The sequence below is a fragment of the Mustela lutreola genome, chromosome 3 (assembly GCF_030435805.1).
Source record: "Mustela lutreola isolate mMusLut2 chromosome 3, mMusLut2.pri, whole genome shotgun sequence".
Taxonomy (NCBI): domain Eukaryota; kingdom Metazoa; phylum Chordata; class Mammalia; order Carnivora; family Mustelidae; genus Mustela; species Mustela lutreola.
The window spans coordinates 63,518,576-63,543,656 of NC_081292.1; the positions used below are offsets into that span (position 1 = coordinate 63,518,576).

General features: G+C 40.1%; 2 protein-coding genes across 8 annotated transcripts in view; one reads left to right on the top strand and one right to left on the bottom strand.

Annotated features, from left to right (window-relative positions):
* Positions 1-7,972, top strand: part of SLCO5A1 (solute carrier organic anion transporter family member 5A1) — a 143,981-nt gene extending 136,009 nt beyond the window's left edge. Inside the window, exon 9 of one of the 2 annotated variants that reach the window (XM_059166257.1) lies at positions 1,467-7,972. In XM_059166257.1, the coding sequence (XP_059022240.1) occupies positions 1,467-1,924 (458 nt within the window). In that variant the 3' untranslated portion in view covers positions 1,925-7,972. The remainder of the gene's footprint in view (positions 1-1,466) is intronic. The other variant, XM_059166256.1, reaches the window with a different exon arrangement.
* Positions 7,973-12,209: 4,237 nt separating this feature from the next.
* The window catches only part of SULF1 (sulfatase 1), a 175,323-nt gene continuing 162,451 nt past the window's right edge, over positions 12,210-25,081 (bottom strand). For 5 of the 6 annotated variants that reach the window (XM_059166261.1, XM_059166260.1, XM_059166262.1 and 2 more), the window contains one exon: positions 14,407-14,583. In XM_059166261.1, coding sequence (XP_059022244.1) covers positions 14,553-14,583 — 31 coding nt within the window. In that variant the 3' untranslated portion in view covers positions 14,407-14,552. Of the gene's footprint in view, positions 14,584-25,081 lie in introns of all 6 variants that reach the window. The other variant, XM_059166264.1, reaches the window with a different exon arrangement.

Sequence of the window (25,081 nt, forward strand, 5' to 3'; positions counted from 1 at the left end):
GTTTAGCGAAGGGGTAGTTGAATAGGAAAAGAAAAAAAATAGGTCCTCCTTTTTGCCCTGTTTGTCTTTGATGTCATGGAGCTGGGCTAAGTCAATAGAGGGTTGTCGCCGTGTCAGGAATAAGTGAAAGGAAGACATTTCAGTCATCTGCTTAATTCAGACTTTAATTAAGTTCTATTGATTATGAAAAAGCTATAGTTGGGCCAACAAACCAATTTCCATTCCCCCAAATTCCAAAGCAAAAAGAGAATTTTAAGTATTTTAGTAATGTTACATTTTAATTGTAATGAACATACGTCATTTGAAATGAATACAATATATTTAAAAATACATCACTTAGTCCACCGACTTCCCTTCCTTCCTCTCTTTTCTCTTTTCTTCCCCCTTTTCTCCCCTGCTCCTTCTGATCACTATCTTGTATAAACTCATCGAGGATCCATGGGCTGTCCTGAGGGGTCCTTGGGACGCAAGGAATAAAAGACTTGGCCTCTGCCATCCAGGAAATTACGGGAGACAAATCCGCAAACACTTTCATTGCTACATGATAGTTGGTGCAATGAAGGTGATTGCAAAATGTAGTGGGAATACAGTGGCATCTGAGTGGGTGAGGAGTTTGAAGGAGGGTTAGATGATTGTAAGGTGAACAGTTTGGGGATGGGGCACATTTCAGCAAAGGGAGTAACATATGGTGAAGGAAGTCTACTTGGGTAGACTTTCTTTCTTATGGGAGTGAAGAAATGTCTATCTCATTGCCCAAACAACGAAGCTACTATTCACCACAGACCTTTCCCAAGCTTCAAAGATGAATTTTATGCCTTAGTTATTTCCATGCCCCAAATGTCTTTATACAGTTTGCCATCTGATGTGGTTTCTGGCTTATAGGGGACAGTGTTTTCCTCATACTCTTCCTGCACCCGAGGACTAGAACCCAACCCCGTAAGAACTAAGTGTACTGCATTTCAGTGGTTCATAAAGGGTCTTAGTATAGCCTCTTGAGTATTTAATGGCAAAATCTGATTTTTAAGTTTAAAAGGATTGCCTGATTGAATTTTTTAGCAATCGACATTTTTACATATAACATGTAACAATAACGTATTCTGACTGAGTGGCAAACTGGAAGATTTAAAGTATTTATAACTCGGTGAATGTTTTTATAATACCTATATTATAATATATTATATTATAATATATAATATATAATATAATATATAGTATATTATATTATAATTCTATATCTTATATCGTAATGAGATATCTTATTATATCTTATTATATTATAATAAGATATTATAATATTATATTATAATAAGATGTGCCATAGTTAAAACGGTCACTTAATACAAGAAAACCACTGTCCTCAGCAAACAAGCACCTAGAGCAAACAAGCACCTTGCTCATCTACAGATCTGTTTTCTCTGATACGATGGGCTAGATACCGTTCTTTGTCTTCTTCTCTCCCGCTCTAGCATACATTCCTACGCCAATTTACTTCGGGGCGGTCATCGACACCACGTGCATGCTCTGGCAACAGGAATGTGGAGTGCAAGGCTCTTGCTGGGAGTACAACGTGACATCGTTCCGTTTTGTCTATTTCGGTTTGGCGGCTGGCCTCAAATTTGTCGGCTTTATTTTCATTTTCCTGGCCTGGTACTCCATTAAGTACAAGGAGGATGAGCTGCAGAGGCGACGGTGGAGAGAATTCCCTTTGAGCACTGTGAGCGAGGTGGTGGGTCACACGGACCACGCCGAGAAGTATGCCCGGACTAGATCGTGCCCGGCTTTCAGCAGCCAGGGGGACTTCCGCGAAGAGACGGGTCTGCAGAAAGGGATCCAGTACACAGCACAGACCTATCCGGGGCCCTTCCCCGAAGCAATAAGCTCCTCCCCGGACCCGGGGCTGGAAGAGAGCCCTACTGCCATGTAGCCTCCCTCCTGAAGCTTGAAAACGGAAGACTTTAGTTTTGTTGGTTGAGTTGAATATGGCAACTTGAGAAACACCCGTGCCTTCTTTTCTTTCTTTCTTTTTTTAACCTCTAAAGACGCAATCCTCAAACCAACAAAAGTCAGTATACACAGCCACTATTGAGTGAGGGCTGGATACCTCAACAAGACTGAGAGCCTTTACCCCCTTCCCTCCAAGAAGGAGGAGTTCAGACAGATTTGTTACCATTTCCGCTACGTGAATTTCATGCTCCTGCTCCAGGGTTGCATAAGGCTGAGAGGCGCCTGGTTAATGAAATCTTGGGAAGTGTATTGGCAGTACATATCATTAGCATACACTCCAGACAAAGGTGAGCTTGACCATGACTTTGCATTTACAAATCAGTTTTTAGATATGAACACCTACTGTGAGTTCCGCTACAAAGCACAAACGAATTTGCCTCAACTATGCAATTTTGATTGGGAAAATGTAAGTGCAGCATGTTATTTTTTCTTTCAAGAGACTAAAGCAGATACATTTTTGAAAAGAGGACTATAAACCTTCCCTAAAGTACTGTTAATAGCATTTTAAGCCATAGCAGAGTTATAAATCAGGTAGAATTTTTCAAATGCTTCAAAGGAATCATATGCATATTGTGATAAAAGGAACAGCTACTTTATTTCATAAGACACTTTCTTTTTTTAGTCTGTCTGCCCCATCATAAGGTAAAGAGTCTGCTGAATCATAAATCTGATAGCCTGAATATAAACTCCGGTATTCTTTTGCCAGGGGCTTTAAAACTAATGTGCTAAACAGTATGGCTGGAACCTGATTTGAGATGCATCATGAGGAGAGAAACTGATGGCTTTCTCATCCAAAGAAAAATGCTGTAGAAATTCTTTTAGCTCTTGGCCCACACAAGGGTAGCTAAGAATTGTAACCTTGACACTCAAAATAGTTGGAAAAAGAAATTCCATAGAGGTAAGATTGAGTCCCATCTGACCATTTTAGTGTATAACCCCAGCGAAACCCTAGCAAATCATTTTCTTTCTTATGTACATAAAATTGCTGTGGTTGCCCCCTGAAGTTGAGTAATTAAATCAGGAAAGCTCATACCTGTGATAAGAAAATCACTCTGAATACAGGAGGAAGGGGATCTGTGAGCTGTGAGAGTATGATCCTAAGTCAGGACTGAAAATTATTTAAAATCAACTCATCTGTCATACTGAATTCCCTTTTATCAGAGCTAGAACGATTTTACATCTCTCTTTGATTCTTTCCTCCTATTAACCTTCCCGAAGTGATTCTTCGAGAGGATTTCTCTGTTCCTAAATGCACTTTGCGCTCATTATCCATCATCCTTTTCAGTTCTTCCCAGCACAACACTTTGACTTAGGTACCACACAGAATGCTTTCTACATGGTTCTTAAGGTAGATCCTTCCCGACATTACTCTGGACTGATAGCAAGTTAACTCAGGGGTCTCCGCCGCTCAGAAAAAGAATCCTGACAACCCGGACATAGGAGGGACGTGGAAGGTCCAAATACCAGTATAATTGTGAACAGTTTCTGCCAAGGAGGCTATGATTATGTAGGGGCTAATTTAGGAACTGATTTCCTTGGCTGGCTTACACTCTTCCGTAGAGGGGAAGTGAGTGACAGAACTGTCCCGTGATTCAGGCTTTCTGCCCTTCATCCTTGGAGGCGCTGGTGGAGTTGCATGAGCATTCCTGGGTTCAAGGTCATTTTCCTCTCCACCTAAGAACGGTGTTGTCAAATGGTTCTTTTGGTGGCATGTGGTTTGTGGGTTATCACTGTTAGACTGAATAATGTCTGGTAGGGGTGGTCTCAGGTGACAAGGACTTCCCTCGAAATGGTCTCATTTGGCTGAGTTATAAGTCTGCTGTTGCCTGAAATTACACTAGTGTCTGTCCAACTTGTCTCTACGTGGTATATACAGAGAACATTGTTGATTCACTTAGTGTCTACTCTGGTGCCTCAGGGTTCCCTTTTACTCTCTATGGGAGATCTTTGATCTTTTAGGTCTGTTAGAAAGTTTCCTTTTGTGTTGGAGCTGAAGATATACAGGTTGGGGAAAGGTGGTATTTGCAAAAGAACTGCATCGGGAGAATTTGGATGGAATTAGCACCTTTTTTTTTTAAAGCTAAGATTGTAATGTTCCAACACTCTTAGGATCTGTCTCTTCCTGGTAGTGTATATATTTTTTTAAAGATTTTATTTATTTATTTGACAGACAGAGATCACAAGTAGGTAGAGAGAGAGGGGAAAGCAGGCTCCCTGCTGAGCAGAGACCCTGATGTGGGGCTTGATCCCAGGACCCTGGAATCATGACCTGAGCTGAAGGTGGAGGTTTTAACCCACTGAGCCACCCAGGCACCCCCTAGTAGTGTATTTTGAAAAGGAGCTGCTCTCAGAACTCCAGGGTAGGAAGTGGCAGATTCTTTACGTATAATTAGACAGTCCCCTTTCTCTACTCTGAACAGTCATCCATCTAATTCAGCAACCAGTGACCAATTCTCTATCAGGCACTATTTCAACCAATTACCATCTGCTGCTCTGTGAAATTCTTCAGGTCGACTGGCCAAAACTCAAAGAAATTAGCCTAAATTGTACACCACAATTGTTAATATTGTACTTCCTCAAGTATGTGATACTTATTTTTTTTAAAAGATTTATTATTTATTCGACAGATCACAAGTAGGCAGAGAGGCAGGCAGAGGGAGAGGAGGAAGCAGGCTCCCTGCTGAGCAGAGAACCCAATGCGGGGCTCGATCCCAGGACCCTGGGATCACGACCTGAGCAGAAGGCAGAGGCTTTAACCCACTGAGCCACCCAGGCGCCCCAAGTATGTGATACTTATAAATAGAGGGTGTATCATTCATGTGTTGTTGGTTAATGTAGAATAAGTAGTAAAAATCACGGAAGACTGAAGTTTTAGAATACGTGCCAATCAAGAATTGTCCCCCAAATGCTTTGGGTCCTGGTGGCATCTTTGGAATATTGCATAGTCAACTAAAGTGACTATCTTATAAATGGCACCATTTAACTGTAGATATGAGATTCTCACATGTTGGTCACTTTACAGTCACAACTCCTATTTTAAATTTAATTCCCATTTTCTATGAACTTAGGCTTCTATATATTTGTTTTGGAAAAAGGTCATCTTGTTCTTCTTTCAGCCCTGTAGATTAATGTATTATTTGGCTTCATAGGAAAATAAAATATCCTTGAGTCTAGCCTATTAATTTAGAAACTCCCAGGGGGAGGGTGGGTGGTTGAAGCACATTTTTATCTTCATTAGTATGAAATCCTCTTTTAGGTAGGTTTAATTCTTGAAAACTTTCAAAAGTCATTCAGAACTAAGGTCGGAGGAGAAAGGAGGAGCAGAAAAGAAACAAATTAGCTTTTATGGAGTGTTGAGTATTTCAGAGAATTTTGTCAAGTATTTAATATACATCATTTATTTTAATACTGTTAATAACTTTGCAAGATAACTATTTTTATTCTTTTTTTTTTTCTTAAACAGATCATGAAAACAGGCTCAGAGAGGCAAAGATATTTGTTTAGGATTGTACAGAGTGGCCAAGTTAGTGTTTAGAAGCAGGTTACTATCACCATGGCTTGCTTCTCACACTATCAAATGCCTACAGTGGTTTTGGTTAACAAAGGCAAGTGTGACTATAATTTAGTGAGGTAAAGCATTTCATTTTTTGGTGTGTTACTGTTCCTGAGGAGTAGAGAAATTATTATTCCTTTGTGTAGAATAGAAAAAAATCTGTAGGAAACATCAAAATTTAATGTTTAGATTTTCAAGGTAAATTTACACTTATTTTAGCTAAGTGTTATATTCAACGTTGTCATAACATACCTCAAGTATTTATTTATAGTTCATATTTAATGTAGAACAAACCAATTTTGATGTTAGCATTGGGTCTCAGTAGAATTTCTGGAATGAATCATGAGGAAATGCGGTTCAGATTTATTGAGTCTGAGCTCTGGGGATTTAAAGTGTATGCTTTCTTGTTTGTTTCTTCCTCTTTAAGATTGTTAACATTTCCATTAATTTTTAGTGAATATGGGTTTTAAGTTTCCTAAATAAAAGTTTTAAATGAACAGAAGCAAAGTGTTCCATGTTAAATGAACATAGATTGTTACTATTAGTAGTTGTGGTCACAGACGGGAGCATGTACTTGGAAATGCAGCCATCAGAGAAGGAGGAAGTCATAATGGCCATCCTGCATTTTCACCAACTACCAAGAAGATTCTTCCTCGGTCTGCAGTTCCAGCTTGCATTCTTTGGTGGACTTGGAGCCAGAAAATTTCTTTTTGGAGCCTGTTTTGCATCAACCAAAGAGCAGCTGCATGGTTTTTGAATGGACCTGAAGCATTCATGGAAATTCTGTAGTATGCCCAGGAGCGGTAGGAGAGCCCGAGTCTAGGCGGGTAGCCAATTATACTTTAAGTGTGTGTGGACTTCAGACATCCTCGATGAGTCTAACTATTGCTATAGAGGGGCATACGGAGTATTCTAAGTAGCAGATGGATATCAAAATACTGTGTAATCCCAGAATTGCCTAGATGGCAGGTTTGCTAGTTCTGTTCTCCAGACCAGTACGTAGCCTCTGCACGTTATTTGTAGTTCCTGTTTCCTGGTGTGGAAAGGCGTGCCGTGACGGACAAGAGAAGGTGGTAGCCTTGTGCACTTTATCTTTAATGTTTTCTCTCCTCTCCTCATCTTCCAGGATGCTGCTGGCTATGTCTGTCTCAGGCTTCTTGCTACATTGGAAACAGATCTGTATATGTTTGAACAGGTCCCTTCAAGCACTTCATTTTTACTCAGCCTAAGAAAGGTCAAGTGAGATGAAAACCCTCCTTGGGTATTGGCTTTTGCAACATTAAAAAAAAAAAAAAAAAAAAAAAAAGCCTTGGTGCTACACGTATTTAATGATGCATGCTCACCACAAAAATGCACCACTGAATTTACAGTCTCCCTGGTAAGGGACGGCATGAGCTTTGCTTTTGGAAATTTAGAGAATGTCCCAGAAAACAAGCACTCATTATTCTCATTACTACAGTTAGTCAATGAACTTGACACTGCAAACATGAAGACTCTAAGGGGGCATACCTTTTTTTATGGAAAACTCAGCGCTTTTCGTATTTCTTTTAGCAAGAATAATCAGATGCTACAAATAATATCAGAGAGAGTGGAAAACAATTTCACATAATCTTTTCTTATTTCTTCTCCCAAAAAACTGACACCCTTGTGAGGTGTTTTTAATAATTGGGGTTTGGATGGTGTTGTCTTTTTCTGGTATTCTGTTTTATGTTAAAATCAGAAGAGAAACTATCCAAAACTAAAGTAATTGCAGGGACATATTAAACCAAAGGGGGTGAACAGTTTAAACTTTGTATCTAGAAATGAGAAATAGGAATAATCGATAAAACTTTATAGTGGGCATTTTTCTTAAAATACATACCTCTCCCCCAAACCCCAAATGTTAATTTAGAAGCACGGAATAGGCAGATCCGCCCTAACTTTTCAGTTAAAGGAGATGTAATACTGTGTCAAATAAACTGGCATTAGGATCCTGGTGGAGTGTGTGTTCAGTGTGTGTGTTTTGTGTGAAAGTGTGTTGGTGATGAAAGGCCGTTTTGAATTGTTGCATAAAGGAATTTGACTTTGTGATTTTTACAATGAATATTTATTTGGAGATCTCTTAGGGGTAATTTAAAAGATGTATAATTTCCTTGTATTTAATGAAATCTCTTGTCAATGTACTAATAAACCTTGGTTTACAACATCTTGAATACTTGATCACTGAAAATTAAGAAAAAAAAAGTAAAAAAAAAAAAAAAGAATAAAGTGTGTTAGATTGAAGTTAGTTTGTCTCTGAGCTCTCTCTTGTTGGACAGCAGAGTCTTCTAAGGCATCCAAAACTTTTTGGGTGAGAGGAGGAGGGAGGCAGAGGAGCTCCGGAAATAACAGTATGAGTCAGGGACTGGAGCACAAAGTGGTTATTTTTAGAACCTTGCCTGGAGCCCTCCATAGGTGTAAAGCAGAGCAATTGATTTCCATTTCTCACTCAGTCACCCCTCCTGCTCAGCTCAACTAAAGGGTCACAGTGGCCCAAGATACAGGAGTTCCTGGGGGGATGTGTCTGTGCTGGTTTCTGGATAAACTTCTTTTCCTCCGTGGCCTTATGCATTCATTGTGGAGGCCATTTATGCAAGGGAAGATAGTAGCCTCTTCCTTAGTCTACCTTCTTCTCTTCCTCAATGTGTGCCATTAAGGCAATTTTGAGATTTCACTCGACTCTCTTAAATATCTCACACGTTCAAGGGAACGGCAGAATCATTCCAGATATTGGGCTTTCTGAAAGAGACACACCAGACAGTTTCTTTTTAAGAAATGAGGAGAGAGGAAAGGTTATAAATGTGGCCACTCATCTTGCATTAGCTCCAGACTTGGTACAACCTCAGCATTTTAAGAGCTGTTAAAAAGCATCCAGTTCTTTTCTTCTTTTAAAAATTTGCCAGCTGAGCGAAGACAGCCTCTGTAGCTTTGGCATAGGGGCCGGTGGGGGGAGGGGGGGGGCAAAAACCCCATTTTTAACTGTGCAAAGTCATTGGAAAGCAAGGAGATCGATATTTGGTGTTGACTTTTGTATTTAAATGTCAAAATCTGATGCAGTTCCAACTCATAATACCAATATACATCAGTAGAAAACTAAAACCCTTCTTTGGTCTTCTGGAACGGCTGAGATCCTAGGTAAATGGCCAAGATCCTAGGTACCAAAGAAAGAGCAAGCTTGCCATGGATCAAGTTGTTCTAGCTGCATTCTTGTCTAAATGGTACTGCTGCTACTTCAGAAATCAATGAAATGGCAGCTTTGTCAGGGGCAGATCCTGGCTGGAAGGAAGCCTGTCGTGAGTTGCACTAGAGTGACACCCAATGGTTATTATGGAAATTACATGTTTACTAACCTCCTCCCTTCCAGTTCTTGGGCTTGAGTTGTATGGGCGGGCCTTTTTGTGACCACATTCATTTTAGGGTGGCAACGACATGTCCTCTTCTGCCGAAACCCATTAGTAATTGGATTGGTTCCACTCTGGCTCTGGGTCACCTAGTGCCATTGGGGCTGGAGGTTGGATAATGGGGAAGAGGACCGGGGGGAGGAGACACAGATTCGGAATTCCTGGGTCCTGGGAGGCACACTGGTGTAGGGGCTAGAAATTCAGAATAGAGGGTAGATACCTTTGTCCACCACTTAAGCGCATTTGCTATCAGAAAAGTGAGGCAACGCTCAGCACAAGAGACCTCAACATTTATAGCTCCCTTCGTCTCCCAACCCTCTGCAGTGCTTTCCCTGACATCGGGGAGCAGGGATTCCCTAGTCTCAACAGGAAGTATCTGCTTCTTGAAACTTATTTTCTCTGCTCATTTTATACCATAGTGGGCTCGCTATGAGGACCTAGGTACTATGCTGGTGACGTCCTCAGCATCAACGACACAACTTAGAGGAAGGTGAGTCAATTAGACCAGTATGAACAACAGTTGCCTCGGGTAGGTTTCTTAGGGGCAAATGGCAAGGCCATGAATGTGGCTGGTCACTTTCACTCCATCGGCCTCAGAGTTGGTACAATATCCGTGTTCTCTTACTTGGGGAAAAGTAAAGCAAAAAATGGTCGAGATACTGTGTGTCCAAGGGGTGGGGGCGTTGAGGAAAATTTACGTGGAAAGAAAAGATAAAGTTTGCTAGGATAAAAGGGAAAACAAAATATGGGAATTGAAGAATGGATAAGATTTTTACCTGTTGAAATGGGGAATTCAGAACTGGGAAGGTGAAGCTAATTTGGGGGAAGCTGGTCGTGACAGGCGAGGTGGAGGGGGAGCGGGTGGGTGGATGGAAGGCTAGAGCTTCCGGTGGGGGGAGTGTGCGTGTCAAAAATCGCCGAACATCTCTGAGCAGGAGGCTGAGATCTGAGGTAGGTGATGAGAGACAGCAAGTGCAGGCTGGGGTGGAGTTGGAGGGGGAGGGGGAGGGGCTTAGGGTGCCATAACAGCTTTCCCAGCAGCTTCAAGGAGAGACCATGAGGGCTTAAATGAACCAGGGTGGTGGACCACAGGGAGGTATTATTTGCTTTAAGGTCTTTGTTTTCTGTTAAAATAAATTTTGAAAACTTTGAAAATATTTTCCAACTAGATTTTGAAACATCAAGCAAATAAAATTTGAAAATATCAAGCAAAATTAGATAAATTGGGGGACTTTGAAGACCTTCTTATATTTGAAATCAGGGTAGCTCTAAAGCAAGTTCTGAACAACAGGCATTTAAAAATCTCTTTTCAGAAGGGCAACGTGTTTAGGGACATTTGGCAGGGGGTGGGAGTGTTACAGCTTCATTCCTTCTCTCTTAACCAAAAACCCCACCAAGAGGGTTATTTTATTTTTCTAAAGAAGGCTGGGAGGAGCCCCAGATATGACCTACTTTGGATATGGTCAGTAGGTTTGTGTCTCACACTTTACTACGGACTCAATGGTGTAGCCGGCTGTGCTGGGAAGGATTCTAAGGGCACAAGTGCTCTGGCTTCATGCAGGGGTGTCCTCATGCATGAGCAATGTCTTCCCCGGGCATGTCCTAGGAAAAGAAAGCCCAGACGTGATGTAATTGCCGTCCTCAATTCACATCTCTTATTTTACAGTCAAGGAGAGGTTATGCGACTTTCCCCAGCTCTTAGGTAGTAAAATTTAGAATTCATGTCCATTGTTCTTTCCACTACTCTTTCCTACATGGAGTTTCACTTCCTTGATCTGGGGTGTGTGTGTGTGTGTGTTGTGTGTAAATGGAGAAAGTGGAGAGGGGCGGGCCCTGCCTCTGTAAACCTCTTCCTCTTAAACCTGTAGGAAATGGGCAGTTGGGGGAATCAGCTTAACCCTCTGGGCATCAGCTCCTCAGAGGTCCAACAAGGTCAGTCAGCTAGCGAGTTTCGAAGCACTCTTCAAAATCTGAATGTCTCTTTCATGCCCTTGCACATAGTAGGTACTGCATAAATAGTTACTGAATTGAACTAAAATGGAATTTTCTCCGGGATAGCAGCATTTGGATTAGTCACCTTTTGTGGAAAAGGATCAAGGAGGGAGGCAAAATGAAGTGCCTTTGGTCAACACTATTATCTCAAACTCTTCTCTTGATGAATCTGTGGTGTTATGGACTGAATTATGCCCCCTGAAAATTCAGGTGTTGAATCCCTATGCCTCCATTGTGACTGTATTTGGAGAGAGGGCCTTTAAAGAGGTAATTACAGTTAAATGAGGTCATATGGGTGGGCTGCCATCTGATATGACTGGCATTTTTTGTGTTCTTCCTTTGTGAGAACAGAGGCCAGGGCTGCACATGCACAGAGAAAAGACTTGTGAGGACACACAGAGAAGGTGGCCATCTGAAAGTTAAGAAGAGAGGCCTCAGGAGAAACCAAAGCCTTTTGGTCTTAGACTTTCAGCCTCCAGAGCAGTGAGCAAATAGATGTCTGTTGTTTAAGCCCCCCCTGTGCTATTTTGTCATGGCAGCCCTCACAAACTAATACAGATGGTTTCCTCAGTTATCTCAGGACTGGGTTAACAGATCTCAAAAAAGTCCTTTGCTTTAGTTTCTTCTCCCTTTCCTATTAACCTTCTGGTCTCTGGACATTTCACAGATTGTCAGCCCCTGCACTTGCAGAAGAAGCAGCTCCTCAGGAAATCTGGAGCAGAAAGAAGTATATGGTATTTGTCAGTTGGGAAAAACCTGAAGTATTGGAGGGTGGTTGGGTCTTGATCAAAGTCTATGGTCCTGTCCCTAGTGAACTGAACCTTCCTTCAGTGGATCTGTCCTCTTGCTTTTGGGAAACTCCATCTGTGTTGCCCAGAGCCAGATATATAGTTCGTTGGTCTGGTAAAATGAGGAACGGTGGGATTCCTTGTTCAAAGATCCTTAAAGATGTCAACATGGTAACCGGAGACCATCCAACCAAACACCAGGTCTATGTAACCAAGGGGGGGCGTCATGGGGAGCCAGTTGGTGCTGCCTCTGCCGTGGCCTCCCTGATGTGAGGAGGCAAATCCACCCTGAAATCATTAATCTGAGCATGTTCTAGAACACATGGACTTTGGGGCAGTTTTACAAATGTGGCCAATATTCAACCATGTCCATTGAGATCAGGACTCAATTTTACCTACAAAGAATGGGTGTCACACAAAAACTTGGTAATAAGCTCATTTCTCTGAAACAGGTAAAGTTTAAACACCTTTTATTTCAAGAAATATTGCTTCTAGACTTTCCCGAAGCCAGAGTTGTTCTATAAAAGTATCACAGAATATTACACAAGATTAAAAAACACAGTATGCTTCCTAATAACTTGAAACTTTTTTACAAAGTACATCATTCATGACCATAAATATGTTTCTTCTGTCATTCAGCTGGTGACACACACATCTGATAAAGAGCTAGTTAATTTTAACATATGTACAAAGTCTATGATAAAGACTTAAAGTTGTCAAAGGTTCAACTATAACATATTAAATTTTCTTTAAAAGAGTTTACCTTAAACACTTAAAGAAAACATAATTTACCTATGCATTTGAATGATCTAAAAATAGAAAGAAAATCACTGTTAAGCAAAAAAAATAAAAACCTTCTTGGGAAGTTGGCTAGGGTACTGGTAACTCTCAATGAGGTAATCCTTTTGCTGGTATTTAAAAATCTAATACATAACAAGAATATTTTCAAGAAAACAGAATTTCAAAAGCAGTCTTGAATTATGCCTTTAAAAATAATCAGAACTTGGTGAAGTCCTTAAAAATAATCATATAACACATATGGTGTGTTTAAAAGATGAAACATTCATGAGTTTGTTTTATTGAAGAAGATTTCTTATATAAATTCAAGAATAAGCATATTTTCTCAACACTTGACCTGACTTGCCAGGTCAAGAAAACAAAGATAGAAAGAAAAAAAAAAAAGTCATCTGTCCTTTTATCCTGTTAATAAAATAATAAAAATTCAGCAATCTAAAGCATATGATGAACACTTTGAGGCTAGGCACAGAGAGAGCAGGCAATCGTGGTTTTGTTGATTTATTTATTTTTACTGCCAACATCGTTAGCCATGCCTTTCTGCTAATCAATTTTAGCAAGTCGAGGAAAACGCATGCAATGTTTTCTGGCAAAAGCGTACACTGAGCAATATGTCATCCGTACTGGGTATCATTCCTGGGGTCTGCTTCCCAGTGGTCAAACTGAAAGCAAGCGGTGAGACTATGAAAATGCTTATGGGAAGGGAAAAAAAAAAAATGACTAACCAAACAGACATGGCATTCTGATCTCAAAGTGCAAAATCATTGAACGTGATGGCACTGAAAAGGTCCAGTGGTTAAAAACGGAATCAAAACCCCATTATGCAGGCAGTGGAAAGTGTGCTGACACATTCACGGAGGGTGTCAAGTTTTAGAAACTCAGAAAGGTACAATTCTAGCCATCTTGATCGGATAATATTTGTATAGACATATCCCTATCACTTTCAAAAACACCACTGTTTGTGTGTTCCCCAAACACTCAACAAACAAACAAACAAACGCACACACACAAGTCAACCTTTCTTTCTGTTCTTGACACACGGTGAATCACAACACCGAGTCCCCGCGGGCCTCCTGCTCGCGCGGGCGCTGACTCCTGCACCTGTGTGCCTGGGGTAGCGTACAATGTTGGCTGTCCTGATCGTCGTTGTTAGTTTCCTAATAAAAAGTTACAAAAATACTGTGTTTAGGGTAAGGTCACAATGTCCGCTAATTGGAGGAGAGTGGAAAGGAGGCACTGCCTTCTAGACTCTGTAAGCTCCCCGTCTTGCCATTCTTCGCCTTGTTGGACAGCCGCTTCTCGCCGCCGGGGTTCGCGGGCCGCTGCCCGGCAGACGCATCGATCGTCTGATGAACGGCATCCACATCAGCGGGCCCCGAAAGATGCTGCTGATCTTCAAAACCGTCTTCGCCTGGACCGCCAGCCCGGGGCAGTTCTCGCAGCGGCCAGCTCCCGGGCAGCCGCCGGGGGCCGGGCAGGAGGACCAGCTCTGGGAGGCCATTGCCACTGAAGTCGGTTTCAGGATGATTTCCTTCTTCGTGCTCCGTCCACGTTTCAGTTTTATGATTTCTCCAGTGTTCAGAATTCAAATGACTCGCTTCTGGAATGTCGTTATTCCATTCAAGTTTCGTGTCTGGACTGAATGTTGGTTGGTTCCAATGCAGGGTTGGAAGGTCAGCGGGCAGGGTCCAATGAGGCGCTTCCCCAACGCTAGGACTCGGGTCTTCGTCGGACTCCGCGGAGGCCCCCTCCCCCGGCACCGAGAGTTCAGCAGATCCAGCCGGGAATGCATCGCTTTGAGCAGTCCTAGTCTTGTTTGTTGTATTTTGCTCATGGTGGCCGTTCAGCAGTGCAAATACTCTATCTACATCCTTCAAGTAATTAGTCCAGTCAACCAGACTAAGTGTATAGTTTTGTCTGTACTCATAGACACTTTCGTTCACACTGTATAAATCCTCCAGACCTTGCCAGTTGACATCGGCCGCCGCGAGGCTGGGCAGATTAACCTTCCCATCCATCCCATAACTGTCCTCTGTGAAAAGAGAGACGGAGGTAGATTAGTGGAGAAAGTATTTCCTACTCATCGGACAAGCAACTTACATTGTTTTTAAAAGGGCAAATCAATTTGAAATACAACACTAAAGACTACTTTCTCCTAGTTATTTGTTGTCAGGGAGTGGACTTAGGTTACAGAAGTGACTGAACAGTAACACAAGATTGCAAAGAGGTTCAAACAAGGACAAAGTTCTGTGATGAGGCGAAGCTGGGCTGGAAATGCATGGCATCATCAGTCAGCGGGCTGCTGTTCTACTGCTGGCTCTCCTCAAGTCAACTTTGCGACCAGGACGTCACGTGAGTGAGGCTCTCTCTTCGAACCCCTCATCTGTCAGATGCAGGAATAGTTGTGTGATGGAAACTTTACTACCTACTGGGTCACTGGGTGAATGATGAATCTGAAAGGGTTTTAATGAACAGGCGATACTTAGTCAGACATTTTTATGCTCCCTGGGACTGCGTATAAAAACAAACGTGACTGCAACTGAACTCTTCAAATCCGATGCTTGAATCGGCCTCTCTGATTTTGTTTTTGCCCTAAAAGTTCTATGCTCTAGACAAGTCAATCTTTGAATGGTTTCCACAAAGAATGCACCAGCTTTCTCTCTCTCAGGTCTTTCTATATCACCAAGGTGGCTCTAGTCCTGTGGAAAATAGCACCTTTTCTTTTGTTATGTCTCAGTACCATTTAGAAAGAGGCAGCCTAGATTAATGTGATCAACTACCCGCAAGCAAAACGGACCAACAGGAAGAATAAGGAAAACTACACAAAACCCACACTTCTCGGTAAACAAGAAGATAGAAAATTATGTAATCTTCAAATGACCTGTAAGTTAAAAAAAAAAAGAAAGTTAAAACTGAATCTCGACAGAGCTGTCTGTCACACTTAGGGCACGAGCCTTGGGGAAACAGGACAGATGAGAGAAGCAGGAAATGAGGTGGCATCCAAGAACTGAGTTGAAGCCATCGCTGAAAGAATGTCAACCTGATGTAGAAAAGACCGTAAGAATCCTGGTAAACCGCAGTGGCGACAACGAGGAAGAGACTCAGAAGTGGGTGTGAATCGAGGTGGCAGTCGGAAAGGCAGGGGGTAAAAAACACAAAGCAAGAAGCAACATCCTTTGGAAACTGGGTGACAAGGGAAAAGGATAGCAAAAGAGGGGAAATGTCAGATCCTGTGAGGAAAAAAGAGAAAGAAGAAATTGGAACACCACCTCCCCAATCATCATCCTCAAATAATAATAAAATAAAATAGTAGAAAGAACGTATCTTGGATACACCACTAGAAAGTATCCTCTCAAAGTAGAAATCTTGTAAATACTTGAAATCTATGAAATTAGGAAAAACAGCTTAAATCTATACAAAATTGTTATAAAAGAAAATAGAAAATAAGAACAACAAAATCTATCGTCTTAGGAAAATGCCAAATCCCCTTACGAAATAAACCATAAAGCGAAGAAAATCACAATACAACACTGCCAAGTAAATTAAATATGTTCAGTCAAGCACCCCAGGATATGAAAACCATCTTAAGTCAGAAATTAAAGTACAAACCAAGGATCTTACAACCATCCAAGACCTTCTTCAAGTATCAAGGCTACAGAAAAACAGGCCTAAAAATTAAAATGTAAGAATGCAGAGAACACTATCCACATCAGCTCTTCTTGAACAGTCTTTATCCAACCAAGAAATCACTGGAGCAAAAGGATTGATAGTGAGCGTTTAATGTACTTATCAGATTTAGGAGTCTGATAAAGATAGGAGAAGGGTTGAGAGATAATGTATACATTTTATATGACAAAGTAAAAAATAATGTAACTAGAAATAGGAGGAAAGATAGAGAAGTTGAAAGAGAAGCTCATTGAATTGAAATAATAGTTGGGAGTCAAAGAACTCCATTGAAAACTGACCAATGAGATAATAAAGGATTAAATAAGAAACAGGGACTAGGGACATTAAAAACGTTTAAGTTCAAAGGCAACCAACAGGACAAAAATGCAAATCCTACAAAGTTCCAAAGCGGGAGGGGAAGACAACCGTCTTGATAAAGAAGAAACTACCTGTGAAAGATGCAAAGTGAAATATGTGGAAACATAATAATAAGTGATACTCGATCTAAGACAGGCCAAATGGACTAAAAATAAGTATGAATCTAGAAGACCTGAGTATATAATCAGTCAGGTAGTTCTCATTTAAATGTGTCCAATAGTATATTCCAAGGGTAGAAGACACACCTTCTCAAACACACATAGAAAGTCACATTACTTGATTATGTGTTTGGTCACAAAAAAAGAATCAGTAAGTTGCATGAAACAGAAATATCACAAACCCTCTGACACAATATAATAAAACTAGAAATTAATAACATTAAAACAACAAGAAAGCCCTTTGACCTGGAAGCTAAGGTCATCTGGGTGAAAAGGAAAATAGAAACCTAAAAGTGCAGAATTTAAAAAAATGATAATGAAAACGCTGTTTATTAGAACCTATGATGCATAAGGCATTATAGTTATGCATCGTTTTAAGCATTCTTAGCCGTAAACAGTTTTATCATGAAAAATAAATGAATTAAACACCAAACTCAAAAAGAAAGATGTTCTTTCTTTCCTTCTTTCTTTCTTTCTTTCTTTCTTTCTTTCTTTCTTTCTTTCTTTCTTTCTTTCTTTCTTTCTGCAGAAAGAACAATGTAAATCAAAAGAAAGCACCAGGAAGGAAATGATAAAGGTGAAAGCAAAAATTAATGAGGTAGAGAACAGAAGAATGACATACCTAACTAGTAAATCAAAATCCTGGTTCTTTACAAAAGTATCAAAACAGACAATCACGAGTTCAGCTATTTGAGAAAAAAGGGAGAAAGTTCACATACACGAAATAAAAAAGGCAAGGGAATTTGCGACAACGTGGATGGAACTAGAGTATTATGCTTAGCAAAATAAGTCAATCGGAGAAAGACAACTATCATATGCCCTGATATGAGGAAGTGGAGATGCAATGTTGTGGGGTTTGGGGGTAGGAAAAGAATAAATGAAACAAGATGGGATTGGGAGGGAGACAAACCGTAAGAGACTCTTAATCTCACAAAACAAACTGAGAGTTGCCAGGGGGAGGGGATAGGGAGAGGGTGGTGGGGTTATGGACTTTGGGAAAAGTATGTACTATGGTGAGTGCTGTGAAGTGTGTAAACCTGGCGATTCACAGACCTGTACCCCTGGGGCTAATAATACATTATATGTTAATAAAAAAATGGAATTGTAAACCAGTTAGTAGATATTTAATAAATTTGTTGAATGACCAAAAAAATGGCAAGGGAGAAATAATCATTGAGATATGCAGAACTTAAAACATAAGAGGCCATTTTGTAGACCTCAAAGCAACTGAATTAGAAAACCTAGATGAGAGAGATAATTGCCCAGAAAAGTAGTTTATTGAAATTGACCCAATAGAAATTGAAAGTTTAGATAAAGCAATTTCCAAAGAAGGAAAAGAAAGGTTATTAAGAAACTATGAAGATGCACCAGGTCCCTATGGTTTCACAGGAGAATTTTACCAAGCCTTCAAGGAGAAGAGAATCTGAACACTAGATAAACTGTTTCAAAGCATAGAAAAAGAAAGTTTCCTAACTCTTTTTATAAAGCAACTATAACATTTTTAGTTGTGGTAGGAAGAAAGATAGCCACATCCTGATCCTAGAAACTGTAGATCTATTACTTTCCATGGCACAAGGGATTTTTCAGATGTGATTTCAATTATGTTGATATGGGGGACATAGTTTTGAAGGATTTAGATGGGGCCAATGTAACCACGAAGGTCCTTAGTAGGGAAAGAGGCAGGGGAGTGAGAAGATGCGAGCTTGGAAACCTGGGTCTGAGACACGCGCTTGCACATGCCCACACAGACACATACAGATTGAGATCTGAAGATCCTACACTACGAACTCTGGAGATGCGGGGGAGGGCCCTGGACAAGGAATGTAGGGAGCCTCCAGAAGCTGGATAAGACAAGGAAAGGAATCCTTTTCTAAAGATCTTGGAAGGAACACAGACCTGCTTACCCCATGATTTTAGACCAGTTATACCCATTTTGGACTTCTGACTGCTAAAAATGAAAGAATAAATTTGTGTTGCTTAAGACAGTGAGGTGATTTCTTACAGCAGCAATAGAAAACTAATATGATGCCTAAAAAGGTAACACTAGTGCAAACAAAAAGAAAATTACAGACTGGTATTATTTATTAATATAATACAAAAATCCCAAGTAAAATATTACTGGAGAGAACTCAATATTATATTTAGAAAATAACACACAATGACTTAGTGGAATGTATTCTAGGAATGAAAGGTTGGCTTATTCTTAGTAAATCCGTTAATATAATATATCATATTTGAAGATCTATTGAATAGAACAGACTATAATAGAATAACTTTGGAATAAAATATATCATATTAGAATATAACATATCATATTGGAAGATTGAAGAATTATTTGAGCATCTCCATAGATGCTGAAAAAGGCCTTTGACAAATTCAACATTCATTAGTAATAAAAACACTAAAAAAAAAAAATTAATGGTTAGTTCCTTAACATGTAGAGATGTGTACAACTTAGTCCTAAAACATGCCTTCTCACTTAACAGGGAAATCTGAGAAGCATTTTCACTAAGATCAGCAACAAGATAACACTGTACTAGAAGTATTAGTTCATTCAAGTCGACAGGAGGTATCAGTCAGAACCAACAAACTGGAAAAGAAGCAAAGCTGGGCACCTGGGTGGCCCATTTGGTTAAGCGACTACCTTCAGCTCAGGTCATGATCCTGGAGCTCCAGGATCGAGTCCCACATCAGGATCCCTGCTCAGCAGGGAGTCCGCTTCTCCCCCTCCCCCTCTCTCCTCTCATGCTCTCCCTCTCTTTCATTTTGTCAAATAAATAAATAAAATCTTAAACAAAACAAAACAAAAAAAGAAGCAAATCTATTTCTACTCACAAATATATGACAAGTATACCTGGAAAACCCAAGAGAATCAGTGACAAAATTAACTGAAAAATAGAAATACTTTATAAAGTAGCAAGATATAAAGTTAATATACAGAAATCAGTAGCCCTCATATACACGAATGAGAACCTCAAAGAGGGTTTGATTATGGAGGAAAACCCTATTCACAATAATAACAGAGAGGATAACACACTTATGAATAAACGTACCAAGAATTGTGCAAAACCTATGAGAAGATCGTTCAGAAAGCTCCTGGAAGACCTGGAAATTTACTTAACCGGGTGGAAATATAGCCTTCGTTCCTGGATAGAAGACTCAGCATCATAAAGATACAAGTTCTTTCTGATAATTTTTCAAAAACCAGATAAAAAAGTGGACGTACGACATAACCAGATAATCTACAAAAGTAAGTAACGTGGCCTTTAAACTTTCAAAAACGTGTTCAACTTTACTCATACGAAGAGCAACACAAATTCAAACCATACTGAGATACCCTTTCTTTCTCATTCAATTGGAAAAAAAATTTAGAACCTGGACAGCTGTTGAAAGCAGATAGTCATACAGTGATGGTGGGAATGCAAAATGGTACAAACCACATGGAGGGAAATCTGGCAGTATTTAATAGGTCCATAGAGGCATTTACCTTTGACCCAGTAATCCTCCAACTAGGAATTTATTTTGAAGATAACCTCAAGAACATGAAACATATTTGCGCAAGGCTCTTTACTGCAGCACCATTTGGAATTGCAAAATACGAGAAGAACCGAAATGCTCATACATAAAAGAGTGACTGAATAAATTATGGAGCAGCCCCACAGTAGGTTACTATGACGAAGTGAAAAGAGAATGGGATGATCTCTATGAACTGAGGGAGAGGATAGATTTTAAAATGAAAATATTTTAAGTGAGAAAGAAACCAAGTGCAATCCTGTTTATATTGTATGCTATCCTCGGTGTAAGAAAATAAGAGAAATCAGGTATCACCATCTGCTTACTACTGCAACAAAAACACAAGAAGGTAAAGGAGAAACTGAGGAGTCTGGTTACCTACAGCACACGTGTGGGAAGAGGTGGTGGGAGGGACTGACATTTCTCTCCATATGCTTTTGGCACTTCTGACTTTTGGAACTATGTTAAAGTATTACACACTGAAAAAGAAAATTACACTAGCAGTGATGAGGAAAAAATAGAACCAAAAATGAAAATACAGACAGAAATAAACAAACTTTGGTCTATTTCAAATGAGTAACATAACCACAATAAAGGGGGAGGTTGCAGGGAGCTAGCCCCAGTAATTTCAAACACAGAGCTATTTTTGCTCCTCTCAAGACAGAAAGACCTGAAAAATATACTGAACTCTAGTTAGCAGGGTTGTGTTTATTGTTGCAGGATCTAGTAATTCTAAATTGCTTTCTGTGTGCTGTAGCATTTAACAGATGAGTTAATCCTTTGACGATAATGGGAACTAGATTTCTCAAAGCTGGAAAATGAAGTTACCATAGAGAAACTAGGAAGACTAGAATGAACCTTGAGCCTTTGAGTTAGAATTAGAGGTATCAGTATGAACATATGGTTTGTAATATATCTAGGAATGGCTGTCAATATCCGTGCGTGTGTATTTTAGCTCTGTCCACCCAAAGGGTCTACATACAATGATGCCTCCATAGCAATTTTACGCACCTCAAACCTAGATCTTGGGTCCAAATGCCAGTCCCCACTTAAAAGGAACTGGGGTTCTTTGGAGAAATGGCTGATTCCAGTTGTAAGGGAGTGAAACTACAAAGGGAACCTGCAACACGGGCCCCAAAGCAAGGGGGTGCTCAAAAGATGATGGGGATACCCCAAAAGTACTGAAGGGACATCTGAAGGGACACCGTTGGCCAAAACTGGGAAAGTTGGATCAAAATAAAGAATGGTAGCAAAAGGATATCCGTGGGATGAAGTAAGGGTCTATGAGTCCTTATTACTATACATACATGTCTACATATGTATGAGAAAAGGGCAGTTTCTTCTTTGTGGTAGAGTACCACTTAAGAAATGCAGCAACAATAATGAAGTTGGAAAAAAATCATCATTTTGCAGTCATCAAAATGATTAAGAATGATAAAATCATCCAAAGCTAGTGAATAAATTATTAATTAAAGAAGGAAAAAATATGATTTTATAGCAGATTAACCAAGCAAACCACACCTGAACCAAGTAATCAAAGGTAAGACCATCCACAGATGTCAGGGATTTCCTTATAAGATATCCTGGGGGGAACCTGAGTGGCTCAGTGGGTTGGGCATCCTAGTCTTGATTTTGGCCCAGGTCATGAACTCAGGGTTATGAGGTCGAGCCCCATGTCTGGCTCCACACTTGGTGGGGAGTCTGCTTGAGATTCTCTCTCTCCCTTTCCTTCTGTTCCCTCTCCTGCCCCCACTCTCTCAAATCAATCAATCAATCTTAAAAAAAAAAAAAAAAAGATATCCTGAGTATACACTTCCATGTTTGTGGTATTCCTGCCAGAAATGCACAATTTTAGTCCAATCACAAGGAAACACCAGAAAAACCCCAATTGAGGGACATTTTACAGAATAACTGGCCTGTACACTTAAGAATGTCATCAATGTGTTGCTGGGGAGAGGGGATGAGGCAGCTGGGTGATGGACATTGGGGAGGGTGTGTGCTATAGTGAACGCTGTGAATTGTGTAAGACTGATGATTCACAGACCTGTCCCCCTGAAACAAATAATACATTATATGTTAACAACAACAACAAAAATGTCATGAATGGCAATGAAAAGTTGAGGAACTATTCCAGATGGAAAGAGACTTAAAAGACATTACACTTTACTACAGTGTGTGATTCTGGATTGGATCCCTGACCAGAAAAACAAAATCCTCCCCAAACCATAAATATGACATTACTGAGACAATTGGCAACATTTGAATATGGACTGTGGACCAGAAAATAGACTTGTATCAGCATTAAATTGCCTGATTTTGGTAAATGTACAAGAGTTATGTAAGAATGTTTTTGTTCATGGGAAATGTATACTAAAGCTCTTATATATAAAGATACATGATATCTGCAAATTATAAATGATTCAAGGGAAAAAAAAGAAGTATATGTAGTGTATGTGGAGAAAGAGCCAGAGAACAAGAAAAAACAGTAAGACAAATGGGGAAAAATTTCTTGGAAGTGTTCTTGCATGTTTTCTGTACATGTAACATTGTATCAAAGTATTAGTCACAATCCTTTTAGATATTAGAACTAACTTGTCCACATTTCTGTCCTGGTTTCTGCCAGTCCTCATCTCACAAAAGGAACCCTCTTTCTTGGGCCATTCTGAAGTTCTTTATTCGGGGAGTAAACATATGAGTAGGTTTGTTCTGAAAAGTGAATTTTTGGAATAAATGTAAATGATTTCAAGTTCCAGGTAATTCTCATCCAATCTGGAAAATAGAAAGGTTGTGAAACCCCTAAGAGAAATGCAAATCACATGTAGGTCTCCAACTGAGTCTCATTTCTTCCTGGATGGCACTTATTTATTTTTAAGAGCATGACCACATAATTCGGGGCTCTAAGGGAGCTCAGCCGGTTAAGCTTCAGACTCTTGCTTTGGGCTCAGGTTGTGATCTCAGGGTCATGAGATCAAGCCCTGAGTCAGGCTCTGCACTGAGCAGGGAGTCTGCTTGAGATTGTCTCTTTCCCTCTGCCTCTCCCCCTGTTCCCTCTCTCTGAAAAAAATAAATACATCTTTAAAAACATGACCAATAATTTTGTCCCTGTCTCTGCATGGGTAGCAGAGATCACATAAGGGTAGATGTTGTCCCTCTTTTGGAGCAGTGGTATAATCCACAAGGACTCCTGGTGTCCTAGGAAGCAGAAAGAGTTGTTTCTACAGAAACTGCCTGATGCCTACCGACTTCTTCAGCCTGTTCTGTTCCTGCTCCCCACGTGGCCTCTGCCATAGCCTCGCCAAAACAATGTAGTTTCCTGAAAACACCAGGCTCTCTCCCTTCTCAGCCCTGGCATTTATTCCTAGAATTTACTTCCCTGCCTCATCATCTGAGTTAACTCTCAGCCTTCAAAATGAAATTTGAGCATCACTCCCTCTACAATTTCGTGACCCTCTTATGCCTCCCATCGGGTTTCCTCAGCATGGTGGGAGCCCCTCCATTATGCACCCACCTCTAGATGGTCCTGGCGACTTGTGTTCAGAAGCTCACTTTGACTTTCACCAGGCTAGATGTCCATAATTTCAAGGGGCAAGTACTAGGTCAACCAGAAATTCACAAGTACTGGAATTCTGTTGATGGTTGCTAAACTGAGGGGTGTTTTCGCTGATACGGCTAGTCTCCTCCAGGTTTCAGTTCTGAAGGCATTCATTTGATTTTCCAAAAGTGAGAGAGCCCGAGCAGAGTATCTGTGCTAACATATCCATTCATTTCTCCAAAGCCCTTGCCTGTTTTTTTGTGTTCTCTTTGAATATTTTTCTGAAGGCACGGAGTTTCCATATTTGGGACCAAAGCAGTGTGCCTTGTGTGTGACATTCGTGCTGCTTGAAACACAGCATGTTTTAGGCTGAAATGGAATTCACTTTGGGTTTGGAAATTCCAGAGACTCTGAATTCAGTGCCCTGAACATAACTAAAAGCCTATCAATCATATGTACCTTTTTATTTGTTATGCAAAGAAGATTTCTAGGGCACTAATTTTATTGATGAATTGCAAGAACACCTATTTATTTTACAGATACAAGACCATGAACGTTCCACTAAGAAGGCAGTATAGAACTACAAATAGTAAGCTATGTCATTTATCTATAGATGAATAACTTTGCATAGTCAATGGCTGATTAAAAGCACATACCTGCTTATTGGGGCAAATGCACATAATTTTCCTTCTTTCTTAACATTTCATTATTTTAAAAAGCCTCTAATTTCATTACCCATTAATGGGATGGTAAATGTCCTTCAAAATTCTAGGGCTCTTTGCTATTTCTCTCACTATTTGACTTAATTATCAAACTTCGTTCATAGAATGAATTGTGTAAGACTGATGAATCACAGACCTGTACCCCTGAAACAAGTAATGCATATGCTAATAAAAAATAATTAAAAATGAATAATGTACAGTCAGGGCTAAGCCCTTTTCAGATATCAGTTCATGTAATCTTTATGTGTTATGTATCTGTGTACGATCACCTCTTTACAGACGAGAAAATGAAGTTAAAAGGTTAAATAAATTGTTTGAGTGAAACAGCATGGTATGTAGATTAAAAGCACATGCTAGTTCCAGACTCCTTGGGTAGGTACTCCATCATTTATCTGCTATATAATCTTGGGAAAGTTACTTGGTGTCTCTGTGACTAAATTTTCTCATCAATAAAATGGCAGTAACAGTACTGCCTTCACAAAATTATTGTGACAGTTAAGTGATTTATCATATGTAAAGAACTTAGGAGAGTGTGGGAACAAGGTAAGTTAGGTAACGCAG